We start from the raw sequence: 19,486 nt of genomic DNA, 5'->3' as shown, positions 1-19,486 counted from the left end.
GTGATGTGCAAAATACTGACTATGGAGACAAGTTAGACACCACTTACTATTGAGCCAGTTTAGGGCAAATATTTAAATTCTCTGAGCCTTAGCCTTGTTGTGTGTAAAACTACTGACAATAAAATTATCACCATGAAGGTTGAAAAAGATAACATGTTCAGAAGTCTGATTATCAAAATGCCAGGGACATGGTAGGCACTTAGATAATTTTTTTCCTGCTTTTGGGATTCATATGTCTTTAATAGATGGAAGATGACCTAATGTATAATGCTTGAATTGACCTGATACATTCTCAAGTAAAATTTTAGAAGTTGAAGCTTACTCAATAGTCATCCTGGCCACTGATTCAAGGGAGTTGTAGCCGGCTGCTGTGAAGTTATCTTTATATCTTTCCATCTTAATAGCTTGTAGCCATTCTCCAACTGAACAGAAGGTAGTGAAATCAGGAGTGTTTTGATCCAAAAGAGGGCTTATTGGCCTGGGTGAGAATAAAACAGAAAAGCAAATTTTTCTATGAACTACTAAAGAAAGCATGTCTTGGTCCCCAGAAAAATAAGGATATTTGAAATAAAATTACATATTTTAATTGATGTTATAGTAACAAATAAACAGATATGCTAATAAAAATCTAACGTGTAAAGGTTGGCCAATAACTACAAACTCCAAATGGATAAGCAACAAAGTCCTACTGTATAGCACAGGGAACTATATTCAATAGCCTGTGATAAATCATAATGGAAACAAATATGAAAAAGAATGTATATACTTGTATAACTGAGTCACTTTGCTATAAGGCAGAAATGAACACAACGCTGTAAATGAACTATACATCAATGAAATAAATTAAGAAAAAAAACTAACTCCAAAATTTATATTTTATTTAGATATGATGACTAGCAGATAGTATCTTCCAAGTATTTTTCAAAGTACAGCCAACAATATTTGTAACCAGCAAATATTTATTAATCTGCTTCTCTGAAACTAACTGGGTGCAAAGAAAACACAGACTTTCTCAGAGGGTGCTTTTGAGAACAAAATGCACCCACTGTACTAATGGGACTCTTGTAAGCACCTTGTGAGTTCATACTCCTTCATAAGGGCTTGACTACACTACAGATACAGTGCAACAGGTTTACCTGACAACTGGAGCTGAATAACTACTCATCTACCTTACCATGGAGCAAGCCAAATGTAAAACATAAATGGGGTGGTTAGGCTCTTTTTAATGAGCATACCTCTTAAATCATGAATTGAATTAGCTTTATAAAATTTAACTTCATGGAATCATTTTACTATTAAACTTGAAACCAAACAATCCAACAGATAATATGGATATAATAATAATAATAAACTAACGCAACAGCAATAAAAATACACGTAAGAGCAATGGTTTGAAAATGTAAAATGCCACTAAATCACAAACATCCAGTTGAGAAATTTTTCTAAAATGATGACCAGTGATATTGATTCTAAATTTTTCAAAATGCAATAAAAATTAATGTCTCTTTCAAACTGATTTAACTAAGTTAATCATCTGAAAAGAAAAAAAAAATAACTTTTATTAAAATAATAAATTTAATATGAACCTGAATAATTTAACACAAATGTCAATATGCTGTTGGTGTGGGAGCTGTGGAGATAAATGGTTCATGTGAATATTTGAATTTCGCCCAGATTTCATTTCCTTAGCTATTTCTTACCTACTACATGTTCCCAGGGGTGTCTTCAGACTATTTGGGTTTCGAATCATTTTGTCTAGAATTCCAACTATCTGTTCAAACTTTGGCCTTTCAGCACGTTCTTTCTGCCAACAATCCAGCATCAGCTGGTGAAGACCGGCTGGGCAGTCCATGGGTGCTGGCAGACGATAACCTTCTTCTATTGCCTTTATAACCTAATAGCCAAAATGATATTAAAATATTACTGACTGAGGTTCAACTAGAATAAAATGAACTGCCCAGGAGGCAAAGTGATTTATCCAGATAATAGTAAAGCACACTGCTATGCGAAAGACTTACTTTTTTTTTTCCAAAACATCCATGAATATTAAGCATGTTAAGGGGTGCATGAAGCTCAGGGTATGATGACATTTTACTAGTTAATTCAGCAACAGGGAGCAGCAATTAAGTTCACCCAGGGTGCAACAGATGGAAAATATTTTAATGTCATCCCAGAGGTTTTCAAAAGGGAAGATGTTATGGAATGATTTTACTGTATATTGCTGTGCATGTACACATTTTTCCGTACATTTATGAATTCCTCAAGTTGTAAAAAGAAGTTCTGAGTTACCCAGAAGTAGTCCTGCCCTGAAAGTTTCACTTTCTGCAGAGTTCAAATGATATTATTTCAACAAGACATCCAAATATGTGAATGTACTATGACTGAAAATGCTCCAAGCACACTATTATTTTAAATAATATGAAGCTCATATGCTTATGGAGGGTATAGTGTTACAAGATACAGTTTTGTTCTAGAACTGATTTGTATTGTTCATAAGGCTATTAGATCACTTCTCAACTCAAACAGGCAGATTGAAACCACCCTTGGGGCACAGAGTAGAGAAAGGGTTATACCAGGAAATGGGGAAAGGTTACAAATCAGAGTTTGCCCACTCAGATAGCCTGGCTGTTCAACTTCATCAGCACATTACTGTCTATTTATACCTAATAACAACTTAAGAAGCTTTGAATGGTAGTACAAAATAAGCCTTCATAAACATTGTGCATGGCAATCAGTCCAAAGATTATTTATTTAGACTTGGTTTTTTTGTTTACGTGGAAAGCAAATAGATTTTAAATCAGAAATTGTCACAAATCTGAGCAGCACAGGGAAAATAATAGGAAGGCAACAAGAAAAATAAAAACAAAATAAGGACTTGTAAAAAATCAAAATATTATTCAAGGGGGATTATCTAATCTTTCCATGCTAACATAAGAGTAGTAGAAATGTAGGGGAAAAAATGACTCTGAAAAAATAAAAGAGGTAACCCTGAGTTTTTTAAGAAAATAGGACTAAAGTAGGCAGACAAAAGCCGGCTTTAAGAAATGTTGATGAACTTATTGTTTGAAGGGAAATACATCCTTCAGATGCTTGCTGACATTCAAAAATAGCACATTTAAATATAAGAGGTTGTAAGATGGAATAAGCAAAGTAGCTAGCATCAACAATTTTTCGAGAAAATCCTTAGTATAAGAACCACAGTGTTCACTTTTCTTTAAGGGAAATTTATACATGCAAATTGATACAGTTTAAAAGTTAAAGAGATAAACTTAATTACAGTACTTTTTGAAAGTTTTCATAAATATAAAATCTTCAGCCCAAATTCTCCCCTGATCACTAGGTGGTAGGTCCAGAAAAGCTGAAGTGAGAACAATCTAGACTTTCTTATATGTATACCCAATTAGTGACCACTTTCTGATGATATTACTTCCTAAATACAATATATTCAAATGATAGAAGCATTTTTTCATATATGTATATGGATCTCTCTGCAACCTTCTGGGGGTTCCTTGGTGGCTCAATGGTAAAGAATTTGCCTGCAGGAGACACGGGTTCAATCCCTGGGTCGGGAAGATCCCCTCGAGAAGGAAACGGCAACCCACTCCATTTCTCTTGCCTGGAGAAGAATCCCATGGACAGAGAAGCCTGGTGGCCTACTGTCCACGGAGTCTCAAAGTGTCGGACACTACTTGGCAACTAAACAACAACAATATGGATCTCGTACAGTGCAGTAATTGGAAATGGCTTTATTCTGAAAATTAGGTTAGTGGGTTAGTGTAAATTAATTCTGATTATGTATTTTTGTTTTAAATATGATTTACCCTAAAGATTATTATTAATTTTGCAAACAGCAATTTTTAAAATGTTACCTTATATTTGTTTCATTAAATTGGTATTGGAGGGATAGGAGAAAGTATTATAGAAAATACCACAAATGTAATAGATTAGAATAGAATACACAGAAAAAATATACATATATATATGTATATTTGTAGCAATGGAGCCATTTTCCCATAGTTATGTGATGGTCTTTACAAAATATCACATTATGGGATTTTTCCTTTAGTGCTTTATTTTGAATAAAAGCTATGGAGAAAACACCTTGGCCTTTAGTCACTTTAATCAGTATTGATACTGAATGCTAATGAAAGTCTTATGACTGAATTTAAAATTTTTTCCTGTTTATGACTCTATAACTACAAATGCCGGATATCATTGCAAAAATTCCTGTAAAATATCCTTTTAGAAAGCACACTAGAAAGCATACACACATGGGAACTCTGCAAAGATCACAAATATTTAACTGTAGGAGGAATTCAATTAAAAAAAAAAACACTTTTAAATGTAAAGAATTTCATGTGGCTTTGTATAATACTCCAGGGACATCACTGTTCTAGGATTCAAAACTGCTCTATGTTAAACAAGTTAGATAAAAGTAAAAATAATGTGCTTTGGAAAGCTGGATTAAGTTATTTAAACAGTGGCTCAAGTTGTGAATAAGTAAATAACTAGCAAACTTTATATATTTAAAATGACCAATAACAAACAACTGGGGAGGGGAGCATTTTTTTTTACTGGGAAGAGTGGTTTTCCTCATATTTGAGGTTGCTTGTATTTGAATATATACAGTATTTTTCTGAATTCACAGGACTTTATCCCCAGACTCATAAGATTGGGGCAGTGTTTATCATTTTCTACCACCTCCTATTTCCCATTTGTAGATTTATTCTCAGAAGTCCTGAAAAGAACAAAGCAAGTAGAAAAATCTTTCATTTCTTACTTCCCTCTAAATAATCTTTTAAAAGTACATCTAAACCTTACCATGATTCTCTTAACATAATACTCTTCAATAGCTCTCCAATTAGAATTCTTTGGCTTTGAGCACAATATAGTTTTAAAATCTTTGTGCCAATGAATAATGTAGAGTCCTATTAAATAACTCTCACAGGAATGAAAGAGTTAATGAGCTTCTGTAGTTATCCTACTGCATTACAGAAATTTGACAATGCCTATTATTATAACAGAACATTTATCAATACAAAATGAAACTTCTAGCTCTCAGAAACACAGTGGTTTACACATTTTTAAAGGAGCAGCAGCAAAATAGAACATTTAAAATAAGAGATGCTCTCAACTGGCAATAGATTTAGGGACCCTAAAGTTCCCATTAACAATTATGCTCCTACCTACAGAGGCACCAGAGATGTGTGCTGGGAACCTTGGCCTCTATACAACATGTTGTTGCTGTCCAGTCAGTAAGTTGTATCTGACTCTTTTGAGACCCCACGGACTGTAGCCTGCCAAGCTTTTCTGTCCATGGGATTTCCCAGGCAAGAATACTGGATTGGGTTGTCATTGCCATTTCCTTCTCCAGGGGATTTTCCTAACTCAGAGATCGAACCTGCATCTCCTGCATTGGAAGGCAGATTCTTTACTGCTGAACCAGTGGGAAGGCAGTTTTGTCATAATTCAAGGTAAGCCTGTTGAAGATAAACCCACCTCATGGGATGATGATTCAGGTAGGACTGAAGTTTTGAGGCTCTGCAGGTTTTATTTGGTTAGCCTGCCAGAAAAACAACTTATCTTTTAAGGATACAAGAATCATAGTAAATATTTATTGAATACTTAATATATGATTAGCGCTGTTTTAATTATCTCATTCAATCTTTACAGAAACCTTATTAGGAAAGTATTACTATACTGATTCCAGAGACAAAGAATTAGAGGCACTGAGAAGTTAAGCACGGAAAACATCATAGAGCTGTTAGTAGAAGCGACAGAATTTAACATAGGCTGTCTGACAAGAGCTGATGCTGTTAAGAGCTGCTTATATTTCCAACTGGGAAAACAAAAAGTGCACTGTTGCAAACAGTTACATATTCTCGGGAACAGCAAAAAACACACACTAAGATCCCTGATCCTACACTTTTTAAAGTATTTTGTAATTATCCATGGAATTCATTTGAAGCAACTTTTTTGTAAAATTACTAGAACCCCCTTGGATTTGCCTGTCTAGATCTTGTCTTAGTATTCTAATAAGAGTCAAAGAACAAAAGAAACACATTGACAGCAATTTCTAATTCTAGATCATTCCTGGAAAAATATGAAGTGACCAGGATAAATGACATTGTAAAGGAACACTTACTTATCCATCAGGGGATACTTCTTTATTCCAGATGTAAAGAAATACTAGGAAAACAAACTCATTTGCTTGCCGAGATGTATTTCAGTATTATTACTAAAATATAACCATTGTAATTAAGGGAAAAAGGAGCATGGACAGACCCCATGATAATGGGCATGTAATAACTCAAAATACGATATAACATGATTGGCTTCTGTTCTCTTGTTGTGTCAATTTTCATCTCATTAACCTCATAAAAACATGACTCATATTTTATGCAATGAAATATTTGGACCCCACATACAGAATTACGACAAAGTTTTACCAAAAAATCTACACTTTTTTTCTATCATAATATAAAACAAATCAAAGTAATAAATCAGTCATAACTTTTAAAATGAAAAGTTGAGGGCTCACAATTTAGTTGAGAATAAATTTAGTTAGAAGCATATTATGTTTTCAAAGCTTTTACATGTCTTTTCATGGACCATTTTAAGGAATTACCTTTATGTCTCCTATCTTTATGAAAGCTTAATCTTTTATTTATCCTTATGACTCCTACCAGTAAAACTAATGGTGTATTGGCCTACCTTGAAATAAGAAGAAACAATTTTGTGGAATACGATAAACAGAAAAATAAAAATATAATCCATAGAATAAGAATTTTAAAATTTCAAAATTTGACTATGAAAATTACATTTGAACTAAGACATAAAAGTGAAGTGAAAGTCATGCAATCATGTCCAGCTCTTTGCGACACCATGGACTATACAGTCCATGAAATTCTCCAGGCCAGAACACCGGAGTGGGTAGCCATTCCCTTCTCCAGGGGATCTTCCCAACCCAGGGATTGGACCGAGATCTCCCACATTTCAGGCAGATTCTTTACCAGCTAAGCTACCAGGGAAACACAAGAACTGGAGTGGGTAGCCCATCCCTTCTCCAGAGGATCTTCCTGACACAGGACTCGAACTGGGGTCTCCTGCATTGCAGGCGGATTCTTTACCAGCTGAGCTATCAGGGAAGCCCATGTGAATTAAGACATAAATTCAATTAAAAGCTTCTGTGAATACCAAGGGTAAGTATTTCCAATTTGTGTATTACTTTTTATATTTGACTGCATTTATACACATATGGATGTTCTTAGAAAAGTCATTAATGAAAAGGGCTAACCACCTACAGGTTTTTAGAAGAATGAAAGCTAGGGATGTGTGGGAGAGCCTATTCTCTTGACTTTAATTGCAAATGCCTAGATTCTGTTTCTATTGCAGTTAAAACTCATGGACGTTATGGGCACATGAAAAAACAACGAGCAGTAATCCTGTGATAAATCTATTTGGGTTAGGTATCTTCATACATAAGCATATCATTTTTTCCCTAGATGGTCTTGTTCATTCCCCTGTGTAGATTGTGGCCAAAGCCCCCTGGCAACTGTCTACCTCACTGATTTTACAATACAGTTGCCCTCCATATTCTGAGACTCTGCATCTTCAGATTCTGCATCCATGGGTAAAAATACTCAAAAAGAAAAAGGAAAATCAGAACATTCCAGAAAGCAAAACTTGAATCTGCCACATGCCAGTTACTATTTGTACATCATTTACATTGTCTTTATACCTATTTACATAATATTTATATTGTATTAGGCATCGTAAGTAATCTGGAGGTAATTTAAAGTATACAGGAGGGTGTTCACAAGTTGAGTGCAAAAACAATGTCATTTTATATAAGCGACTTGAGTATTCGCAGATTTTAGTGTCTGCCAGGGTTCTGGATCCAATGTCCTATGGATACTAAGGGACTGTGTGCTCAGTCACTTTATTTATGTCAGACTCTCAGTGACCCCATGGACTGTAGCCTGCCAGGCTCCTCTGGGGGGGGAGGGGGATCTTCCCGACCCAGGGATCGAACCCATATCTCTTGCATCTCCTGCATTGGCAGGTGGATTCTTTACCACTAGTGTCACCTGGGAAACCCCCTACTAATAAGGAGTGCCCCTTTTAGATTTCTTCAGAGTATCCACAGAAATCTCACTTTATTTAGTTTTCAGCCCAGAGTTTTGTGGAGTTCCTGACAAACTTAATTATCAACTTAGGTCTTGATTTATCAAGATATTTGAAAATTTGAGGGTTTTATAAAATCCATGACAAATTTCTAGCAACTAAATTTAAATCACATAAAGTGATTTAATTCTTGCAATCAATCTAATCTTTAAAATATTAATATCTCTGAAGAATTGATAAAAGCATAATTTTCAGAAAAATAAAATAAAGTCATATAAACAGAGAATTTCCAGAGACATCGGGGAGTTGGTAGATCATTTAAGTCTCTCCACAGTCTCCTACCTGGAGACTCCAAGTAAAAAAGCTTTCTCTAGAGAATTATTTTTACTACAGTAGAATTCATAATTTAAAATTCCAGTTTGTTCCACCGTTTGTATATTGAAAATGAAATATATAATTGCTCAAATAGCAGTTTAACATAAGTATAAAATAATATTATCCTTTAAGAAGAATGTTAGTATTAATGTCACTATAAAACCTGAACTGTGTAGGTAATCTCTTGTGTTTAAATTTAATAATTTAATAATTCAGACCTCTGCAATTGAAAAAAAAGAAGAAAGATGGTGCTTAATGTTCCAGGACAGAATTAAACACTGTATTCTTAAAATTTCATTTGATCAGTAAAAATACTAACACTTGATAGACAAAATATATATTCATGATATTTAATTTTCAAGAAAAACAAACAATGTGAATTCTAAAAACTAAAATAGAAGATATTTATTTTTTTCTTAACCATTTCTATTATTTGTTTTTAGAAGTTAAGTGAACTTTAAATTTAAAGTTATCTTATATTTCTGTCATTCCTTTATGTTTGAATCTAGTACAGAAGGAAGGTGTCAAAAGAAATGAAACTCTACCGAGTGTCTAGGGAATGTAAATATTTCTCTTTCTCTGCCCCAAGGATTTGTTTGCCCACATTCTGACAGTCCATGAAATCTTTGACACTGAGACCTGTCAAATATTAACAACTATGCCTCTGCCAAACGGACTCATCATTCAGACTTTTATCTTCAAAAAACCAAAACCAAAAAAAAAAGAAACCCCCAATAAAAAAGTTTTATGTCATTATTCAACTCAAAATAGTAAATTATTTTTTCAAACCTCTCCTTCTTTTGGCTGTGAATTTTTTAGTCAACGCAGAAATTTGTTTAAAAAAGTACTGAAAATCACCTTTCCAACAAACAATCTGATTTTAGTTGTCTAAAAATAACTTACTAGTTTTAAGAAACATAGGAACTTGATAGGGAAAATTCTAAAAAAAAAAAAAAAGGATACTAATTTTATATAACAATGATTATGATCTATTTGAAAAATAACTCAGTTTTAACCTTAGTCAGCTTCTATTGTTACGCATGTTTATAATATCTCAAGAATTCAGTACTTCAAACTGGTTTGCTTGTCACATGCTTCTTCTCAATGGTAATATAGACTTTCTTCAAGCACCACTTTTTTTTCTTTTTATTCTATTCAAGAGCATGCATGTTTATCATTTCCAAACTCCTTAAAACACTTTTTTGTCAATTTGCCCCAACCTAATCTTCATTTCAGGGGCTTCCCAGGTGGAGCTCGAGGTAAAGAACCTGCCTGAAAATTCAAGACACTTAAGAGATGCAGGTTCAATCTCTGCTTTGGGAAGATCCCCGGAAAGAGGGCATGGCAACCCACTCCAGTATTCTTGCCTGGAGAATCCCATGGACAGAGTTCACAGGGTCACAGATTTGGACATGACTGAAGTGTTGGCCACCTCATGCGACGAGTTGACTCACTGGAAAAGACTCTGATGCTGGGAAAGGTTGGGGGCGGGAGGAGAAGGGGACGACGGAGAATGAGATGGCTGGATGGCATCACCGACTCTGTGGACATGAGTTTGAGTGTACTCCGGGAGTTGGTGATGGACAGGGAGGCCTGGCGTGCTGTGATTCATGGGGTCGCGGAGAGTCGGACACGACTGAGCGACTGAACTGAACTGAACTGAACTGAAGTGACTTAGCACATACATACAATCTTCATTTCAGATCACTGTTATAGGAGAGTGACTCTACTTAGTTGGTCCACATACACTTCACTAAGCCTTTGTTTCTGTACTTTCCAAAGTGTTCCCTTGGTGAATTCTCTCCTCAGCTCTGAACCAAGGTCTTCTCCATATTTCTAGTTCAATGCTGGGTACCTTCCTAGATTTTACACTTACTCAGTTAGTTCAGTCACTCAGTCGTGTCCGACTCTCCACGACCCCATGAATCACAGCACGCCAGGCCTCCCTGTCCATCCCCAACTCCCAGAGTTCACTCAAACTCATGTCCACAGAGTCGGTGATGCCATCAAGCCATCTCATTCTCGGTTGTCCCCTTCTCCTCCCGCCCCCAACCTTTCCTAGCATCAGAGTCTTTTCCAGTGAGTCAACTCATCGCATGAGGTGGCCAAAGTATTGCAGTTTCAACTTTAGCATCAGTCCTTCCAATGAACACCCAGGATTGATCTCCTTTAGAATGGACTGGTTGGATCTCCTTGCAGTACACAGGACTCTCAAGAGTCTTCTCCAGAACCAGTTCAAAAGCATCAATTCTTCGGCGATTAGCTTTCTTCACAGTCCAACTCTCATATCCATACATGACCACGGGAAAAACCATAGCCTTGACTAGACGGACCTTTGTTGGCAAAGTAATGTCTCTGCTTTTTAATATACTATCAAGGTTGGTCATAACTTTTCACTTACTCTACTTTTATCTAAATTTCACTCACATTTTCAATAAAGGCATATGAATCTGACAGTATTTGTAAGTTTCTGCCTTACAAAAAGGTTAATTTTATAAAATTCAACTCATAGAAATAAATATTTAGTTGCACTTATGATATTGTTGTTGTGTTAGTCACTCAGTTGGGTCCGACTCTTTGTGACCCCATGGACTGTAGCCCGCCAGGCTCCTCTGTCCCTGGGATTCTCAAGGCAAGAATACTGGAGTGGGTTGCCATTCTCTTCATCAGGGGATCTTCCTGACTCAGGGATTGAACCCAGGTCTACCTGCATTGCAGGCAGATTCTTTACCATCTAAGACAGCAGGGAAGCCCTTATGTTATATTGTTTTATAAATGGTCTCTTGGAGTGAGATGTACATACCTGAGAACTATCATCAATTTCTTTTCTCAAAGGTTAACAATGTACTTGTTGCCTTGGTAACAGGATACACATTTAATAAGTTGTATTTTTAAAAGAAATTTCCCAAGATATTCCCATTGTGATTATATTCTAAAATATTTCTATGAAACACATATTGGTTGTATTGGTTGTTAAATTTAGGTTATCTCATGAAATTAAAACTTAACTAAATCAACCAACAACATAATTTAAACAGATTTCATCAGGAAATTAAAAGCAAAAGAAAGATAAGCTTCAAAGACAAAATAACACACAGCCTTCCTTCTCTTCCCTCCATAAATGAATCTTTTACTCAGGTGACTCTCCCACTACAGCTGTGCAAGCTCAGCATCATTATTTTTATTAAAGAAATATCTTTTTCTGGCTTTTATTATATCCAGAGGATTTAAGTGAAAAAGAAAAAGCAATTCTTCAAAATGAAGACAAAAGAAAATTAGTTGAACCACTAATTTACAGTAATTATTGTGGTAATTTGTGGTAATAATCGTGAAAGCTCAGCAACTATGTTTTTTAGATCTGTAAAAGTTTCTTCTTATGAGCCATTACCTACATGGTACCATTAAAATGAATATTAATGTATCAAATCCTTTTTGTTTAAGTAGTATAACACCTACATCTTGATTTGACATGTCCCAATAAGGTCTCTCTCCATAAGACATAACTTCCCACATGACTATTCCATAGCTCCATACATCACTGGCTGATGTGAATTTCCGGTATTGGATGGCTTCAGGTGCTGTCCACCTTACTGGAATTTTTCCACCCTGTATTAAAAGAAATTGACATTTTAGGTATGTATAATGACATATAAATCATTTATAGTAGAACCATAAGGCTAAACTAAATGCCTGTGTATTTGGTTGACAATTCAGCACTATCAGGTCTATTCATCTTGAATTTCTCCAAGTGTAGTTAAAGTTACTAACTTACTTTTTAAATGTCATGGTTAAGCCTTCAATTCTAAGGCAAATCAATTATGAACTTATGTGGTTGTACGACCAGAGTCTAGTCAAAAAGACAATGACAAATCAGGTAAAATAACTACTAAAATGGAAATAAATATTGGAATAATAGTATACAAGTAAATCCCCATATATTTTCCTTTTTTCTAATCTTGCAAACTTACAAGAATTAGCATAGTTAATATTTTCTTAAAATCTTGATTAAAAAGTGGGATTATATTTTTCTGCTACAACTATGACCACTAGGAACCAAATACTGTATATTTTATATGTAAGCATCCCACTATGAAATAAGCTGTTGACATTCTTATCATTACTTCTCCTCTTAGTCTATATGTAGACTATAAAAGCGATGATGATTCTTCTGAAAGGAAAAAAAAGTCACAACAAACAAATGTACAGATCAATTTGCCTCTTTTCTCCTATTTCGTTTTGTATTATTAAGCCCTGCTTTCTTGGTAAGAAAATTGGCAGGAATATGAAGAGGTGCAGTAATAGACTTTTTCTTACAGTCGTTGTATAGACAGCTTCGGGATCGTCTTCTATAACCCGGGACAGGCCAAAATCTGACACTTTACAAACAAGATTGCTGTTGACAAGAATATTGCGAGCTGCAAGGTCCCTGTGAACATATCCCATATCAGCCAAATATCTCATTCCAGCAGCAATTCCTCTCAGCATTCCTACTAACTGAATGACTGTAAATTGCCCATCGTGTTTCTACAGGAAGACAAAAATGAAAGTCCAGTTAACCATACTTTGAAAAGAGAAAAAAATTACCGTGAAAAATGTCTGCACGTAAGTGATTTTCTATCATATAAGAGGAATTACTACTAAATTTTCTACATAATATAGACATTTGTGAAAAACAACAGGTGCTGATTTAACTTGATAGTCAAATAATATAAAATAGAGTTCTAGTAATCATTTATTTATATTGATATGTAACTGGTATTAATTAATAATAGCTTCAGAGCATGCAAATCCAAAAGTATATGCTAATTTTTAAGTCAAAGTTAGGAAAAGTGAAAGTCGCTCAGTCCTGTCCAACTCTTTGTGACGCCACAGACTATCCAGTCTAAGGAATTCTCCAGGCCAGGATACTGGAGTGGGTAGCCTTTCCCTTCTCCAGAGGATCTTCCCAACCCAAGGATCGAATCCAGGTCTCCCACATTGCAGGCAGATTCTTTATCAGCTGAGCCACAAGGGAAGCCCAAGAATACTGGAGTGGGTAGTCTATCTCTTCTCCAGTGAAACCCAGGGATTGAACCAGGGTCTCCTGCATTGCAGACAGATTCTCTACCAACTGGGCTGTCAGGGAAGCCCCAAAATAAAAGCACAGATCGTCAGAAAGTTAGGGAATAGAATATCCCTGACAGTTAAGCATTTTACACACATGCTAAAAATTTACATAAATAGTCTAAAAATATACAAAAGGATGAAGACACATATATTAGATTTTTTTCTCCAAATGGTAAAAAAGGAAGGGTGAAAAAATTTTTGAGTAAAAATGGAGAGAAATTAAGAGCACAAAAGGGATTGTACCGTCTGTTTTCATCTTCTACTTTTCATTGTTGTGCTTGCAACAAAGATTACCTGAGGTACATGTGCTAATAAATGGGATTGAGAACTCTTTGCAACCAACTGGCCACCATATATTTCTAACTTATTTTTAACCCACAGATTTCTCCAATTGAATTCCAAATACGAAGCAAGCCAACAGCGGTTTGAATAGACGAATTTGCTAAGTGATGCTTTCTTCTAGAAAGTTGACAGCTATGCATATTAACAAGACACAGCAGGTAAAATCCTCTAAATACTTATTAATCTGGATTGAATGTTCCATTCTAGATCATGTATGATCTCTTCCTCTATTTTCTCTTCACCCTTTGAAAAAAGGTTAACACCTCTTCACGTTCTTAGATTAAAATTCTGAACATAAAAATATGTATGTTTTTACATTCAGAAAATATTATTTATTAAGATAACATACTTTAAAATGTTAATAATTCTTTATTTTAAGCTTGCTGTTCATATAACACTATAGTAGAAATGGTTCCATAGAGCAGAGTCCTACCAACATTGAATGGTTATCTCACTTTTTCTCTGTATTACCTCTGTATTTCATTTATAATTGTAAATCTTAAAAAGTAAAATGCTACTCTACAACAAGTATTCCAATTACAGGGCTTCCAGTATCCTCAGTATTTGTGGTAATATATCAATGGAAACTATTTTTAAATGACATTATATTGCTTAAATGCTCTAAAAATCTTTCTCAATTTAGTCTTAAGACTTTTTAAAACTGCTTTTCAAAGACAATTTTGTGACCTGTTCAAGTTTCTACTGTTCACATTTTACATTGCAAAGAAAAGTTCAGAAAATTATATTGGTAACAGGTATAGTATATTTAGAATGGGAGAATAATTTTGTTACCTACCCTGAGAAATGCATCTAGGGCTCCATTTTCCATGAATTCTATTACAATCATGACTGGCTTCCCTAAAATTAAAAAAAAAAAAAGTGTTGCTTCCAATGTAATGTAAACTTCAGATTTATTCTGTTTCTTACCCCAGATAAAATATCTAGTGCTTTTTTGAAAGGCTGACTGGGTGAGTGGTGAGTATTTCTAACATTTCTAGTGCTGCTGCTAAATGCAGAGTCATTAACTGTTTGGAACATAGTCATGAATGATAAAATTAAACAATAAAAGTCAAGGTGTTCTTCTGACTCCTGTTTTGTGAACAAAACTCAGAGAAACTGACACTTTACAGAAAATGGAACGACTAAACTGTACTACATTTATGACTTTTGAAGATAAAAGAAAGCATCTGTCACTCCGTCTATCAAATTTATTCTTTTAATTCTCAACCTGCATTCATTTATCCACATTTTGCCGGAGATGGTAGCACAAAAGAAAATTATTTTAGTCAGTTACACATCCAAAGTTTCATCAAAAATATGCAGTGTATTTACAATTTGATTTTTTAGTATCTGTGAAATAACATTGATTTCTGACAGTCCATTTGGTAAATGAAATATACTGTCAATATGTACCTCTTGTAACAACCCCTTCCAAATGGACAACATTTGGGTGGTCAAATTGCCCCATGATGCTGGCTTCACATAAAAAGTCTCTCCTTTGCTTTTCCGTGTAACCAACTTTCAGGGTTTTTATGGCTACTGCAACATCTCTTTTCCCTGGGAGTTTCAAACGACCACTGCAGACTTCTCCAAATTCTCCTAAAGTAACAGAACAGGCAGGTGTATCTTAATTACAGAAATATCTCCTCTCTCAGAGTAACTGCATTAAATTCCTTAAAAGCAGTTTTAAACTTTTTTAAACTGCTATACAAACTACTATTTTTTACCTGGTTTAACAAAAACTCTTTCAGAAACAACATTTAGGTTTGAAATACACTGCAAAATGTACAGTTTACTGGAGTGTAAGGGCACCTTAGCAAATTCTACATATTGCTATTGTTTCCATGACTTGAAATACCAATACTTCTGAAAGATTAAAAATCTGGAATTCATATGTACCCAGGTTTGCTAGATGTAAGGGACTTCATCCAAAAATGTATAATTACTGTGAAGATACATTGTACACACAGAAAATAATTTTCCTTTTAAATAATTAATACATATTAATTTTCTACATGAAATTAAACAGTATAACAGCTACAAATATAACAAAAAATAATAAAAATGAATGCTTAGCAGGAAGATGATAAATCAAGTCGGAGGATGTATATTCCAGCAATATTCACAACATTCTAATTATTTTAAATATAAATTCATATCTTAGATGGGCCAGAACTATTATGAAATAGCTTACAATAGAACAATATCTTAAAAATCCAACAGGAGACAAAAGATACACAATTCTCTGTACTACATGCTTCTTTTTCACTTTTTTTTCTTAAGATTTCATAAACAAGTACAGGCTCATTGCTTCCAACATTTCAGGTAAATGCAAAGGTTCTATACTTGAGGTATAATTATTTGCCTGTCATTATGATGTATGACTTTCGATCTTGGCTAAATGGAACAGCTGAACAAGGAAGCTACAACAGCCTTACCTGCGCCAATCACACGCTCAATTTTAATACAGGAGGCATCTAGCTCCTTGGCGAATTGATGGACAGCTCTATTTGGGTCCTCATAGGTTTCAGGGTCAATGTAGGTTTTGGTGCCTGGAAATTTAACTGTAATGATGTAAGAAAGCATGACTGTGATGAAGCAAAGCACTTATTGTGCAGTCAGCCCAGGAATTTCATTATGCAGAGTGCTCCTTGGAACAGTGAACTTGCTTCCACATCACCTGATTCACAGCAGTTTTAACAGACTACTTCAGTCTGCAGGCGTATAGGTATTATCTGCAAGCTTCTATAGGTAACATAGGATCCAGCTCATAGGTGACTAACTGAATTGCTTTTCCAGTAAATCAACAAAAGACAGCACCAAAATTCTCTGACATGACTCTTATCAGACTGGAGGTTTAATTAAATTCATTGCTATCATGGCATAGTTCAAGCCATACTGAGGTTTGTAATGGACTTGGAAACACATTTGTAAATCTATCAGCCAGTCAATCAAATTAATACACTGGGAAAAGAAGACATTTCATTTACAGGTAGCCTACTACACTGACAGTAATATTAAAAACATTTAGACATCTTACTTATTCTTTTGATTTATTTTTTTAAAGACCAACCACCGTTGACATATACATAAAATTAATACAAGCTGTGAGGGACTGCTATCACAAAACCAGAGAGAAATCTACTAAAGACACAGTTTCTTCTTCACCTTGAAGGGCAATAGAAGCCAAATGTACAAAGTGCAGAATTAAGTTAGAAAATTTACAATATTCCTGGGATCTGCTAACCATGTATGACAGCAATTTGAAAGAGGAATGGTTTATATGAACTTTCAGTTATAAGGCTCTGGAAGTTCTTAACTGCTATGAGGAGGTAGCCAATACACCTCAGAAAAGGTAGTCAAGATTCAAACAACATAGAATCATCTTAAAAGTTAAAATTGTCTTAAAACGCACCCAGAAGCATGCAGGTAACAGATAATGCTATGTCAACTTTAAATTAATTACAATAATGTATTCCAAATCTAATCATTTGGTTAAAGACAAAGATAAGATAAATAGGCATATATTTGGTTATATTAATGCAATGAAAGTAATTACACTATATCCTCAAAAAACACTTTATTGTTTTTTAACAAAGCCACTGAACAATCTTTTCATTAAATCTTACTATTTGGAGAACAATATATTTCTTTATGTATTACACTGCAGCCTAACTGTGCTTATGTCATCACATCAACTTGAAATTATATTTTTAAAATAAACACATAACAAACAAAAAGAAGCAGAATGTATAAAGGAAAAATGGGATTTAAAAATCTTGATTTATTCTGTTGTAGTTGATTGTTTATCCAAAATTGATTGTCTTAAACAATTACTGTTGCAGTTTATAAAACTGACAGATGCTCATTTGTTACTAAAGCTGAACATGAGAAAAAAAACACAAGAAGAAAAGAGAGAGGGGATAGAAAGAGAAAAGAGAGAAAAAGGAGTACAGGGAAGAGGGGGGGAAGAGAAAAAGAGAGAAGGGAAGAAAACAATAGGTTAACCTCCTAGATTGGCAGGCAGATGGAGAATGAGCCATCTTCTCCTTTTTATTCTTTCATTTTTTTTTTTTGTTTTGATTTTGTGATACGGGAGCTAGATTGGAGGTAACCTTCTGCATCTCAAACGGGTCTCTGATGGTTCTTTATTCAAGTTGTCACAAAACATTTTGACAGGCCAGAGCAATTTTGGCATAAAAACATGAAATACTGCCCAGCTTGGATTCGAAGACATTGTTAGAAGAAATGGTAGGAGGAAACAAAATGTAAATTGGAATTGGTTCACTAAACTCCTCCATTGTGTTTATATCTTTAAATGTAGCACTTGGGGCCATGCAGAGTGGAGGGCACCTGATACAAATGACTGGACATTCTATTAAATTCAGTGCTCTAAAAGCTAGTTAAATGGTTGCTTTCATGTTTCTGTAAAAATTCAATCTGGTGTCTTAGCACCTAAGAAAATTGTTTGTATACTAAAGGAATAAAAGGACACCAACTTGTAAATAGCTGGTGACCACAGTGTTGTACTTTATGTACTGTAAATACAGTCATAAAATAAAATAAAATGCCTGGTTCTCATCAAATGACAAGAAAAGATATCCTTGTAAAAAGGGTGATTCAAAAATATCAAGGATTTACCAAGGTAGGATATCTTAAGTGTATTCTTTCATTATTCGTTTAAAAATGGACATTTTAAAATAAGGACAATTTTGACACAGTTTCTGAATATTTTGGTTTGTTGCTTATCTTGATTTAAGAGTGTGAGCTTTTTGTGTTTTAATATCTCATTTACATCTTTCATGAATGTTAAATATCTTAAAACCACCACTGATATTTTGCTCCAGAGATGAAAACTGTTTATATACACAAGTTCCAGTTTATCTTTTCTATGTTAGCAGGTAAAACACGCAGCTTTATTTTTTCTAATTACAAACTGTATGTCAAGTGTGAAAAAAGGGAATGACATCAAAATATTAAAACTGAATGATGACAGTTAAGCAGAAAGCTATACAACATGTTTTAGGTAAGCCATGCTTTAATTTACCTTCAGCATTAACTTGAAAGCTAAAAGCAAATTAACTAAGAGGCAATATTTGATCATTTGGGGATGTCAAAGTGACAGACTGATTAAGGTATTATTAAATGATTCTTCCATCAAATTATTCATATATGGGTAGAATCTGGGATTCCAGGAACTATAGCCTTATGTCTCTCTTCTATATATGCTTACTGTCATCTGTATACAAACTTGACACAAAAATTAAGGCATTCAAGTTTTGATCCTCTCCTTCCTGTCTGGGGAAGTGTTAAAAGTATTCTCTCATGTCATGAAAGAGAAAAAAATATAACTTCCACTTTTTCTGCATATCCTCTAGCTATAAACAGCCTATGATACTCTCATCACTGGAACTTGTCACAAAATCACTGCCAGTTAGCAAGAGGAAGCACCAAAGTTAGGAGTATGTCAATAATCCCAGGAGAGGGGTCATAGAATCACGTGTGTTCAGCCATAATCATGGGCAGATTTAAGTTT

General features: G+C 34.6%; 1 protein-coding gene across 3 annotated transcripts in view; it reads right to left on the bottom strand.

Annotated features, from left to right (window-relative positions):
- Window positions 1-19,486, bottom strand: part of EPHA7 (EPH receptor A7) — a 219,254-nt gene that overhangs the window by 8,252 nt on the left and 191,516 nt on the right. For 2 of the 3 annotated variants that reach the window (XM_055433213.2, XM_055433215.2), the window contains exons 10-16: window positions 16,389-16,514; window positions 15,364-15,549; window positions 14,747-14,808; window positions 12,817-13,026; window positions 11,959-12,108; window positions 1,701-1,894; window positions 323-478 (exon numbers count right to left, since the gene is read on the bottom strand). In XM_055433213.2, the coding sequence (XP_055289188.2) occupies window positions 323-478; window positions 1,701-1,894; window positions 11,959-12,108; window positions 12,817-13,026; window positions 14,747-14,808; window positions 15,364-15,549; window positions 16,389-16,514 (1,084 nt within the window). Of the gene's footprint in view, window positions 1-322; window positions 479-1,700; window positions 1,895-11,958; window positions 12,109-12,816; window positions 13,027-14,746; window positions 14,809-15,363; window positions 15,550-16,388; window positions 16,515-17,534; window positions 17,832-19,486 lie in introns of those variants that run through there. The other variant, XM_088840708.1, reaches the window with a different exon arrangement.

This window comes from Moschus berezovskii, chromosome 10, assembly GCF_049115385.1.
Source record: "Moschus berezovskii isolate FMDL1 chromosome 10, NW_MosBer_1.0, whole genome shotgun sequence".
Lineage (NCBI taxonomy): Eukaryota > Metazoa > Chordata > Mammalia > Artiodactyla > Moschidae > Moschus > Moschus berezovskii.
This window is presented reverse-complemented; position numbering and strand designations above follow the sequence as displayed.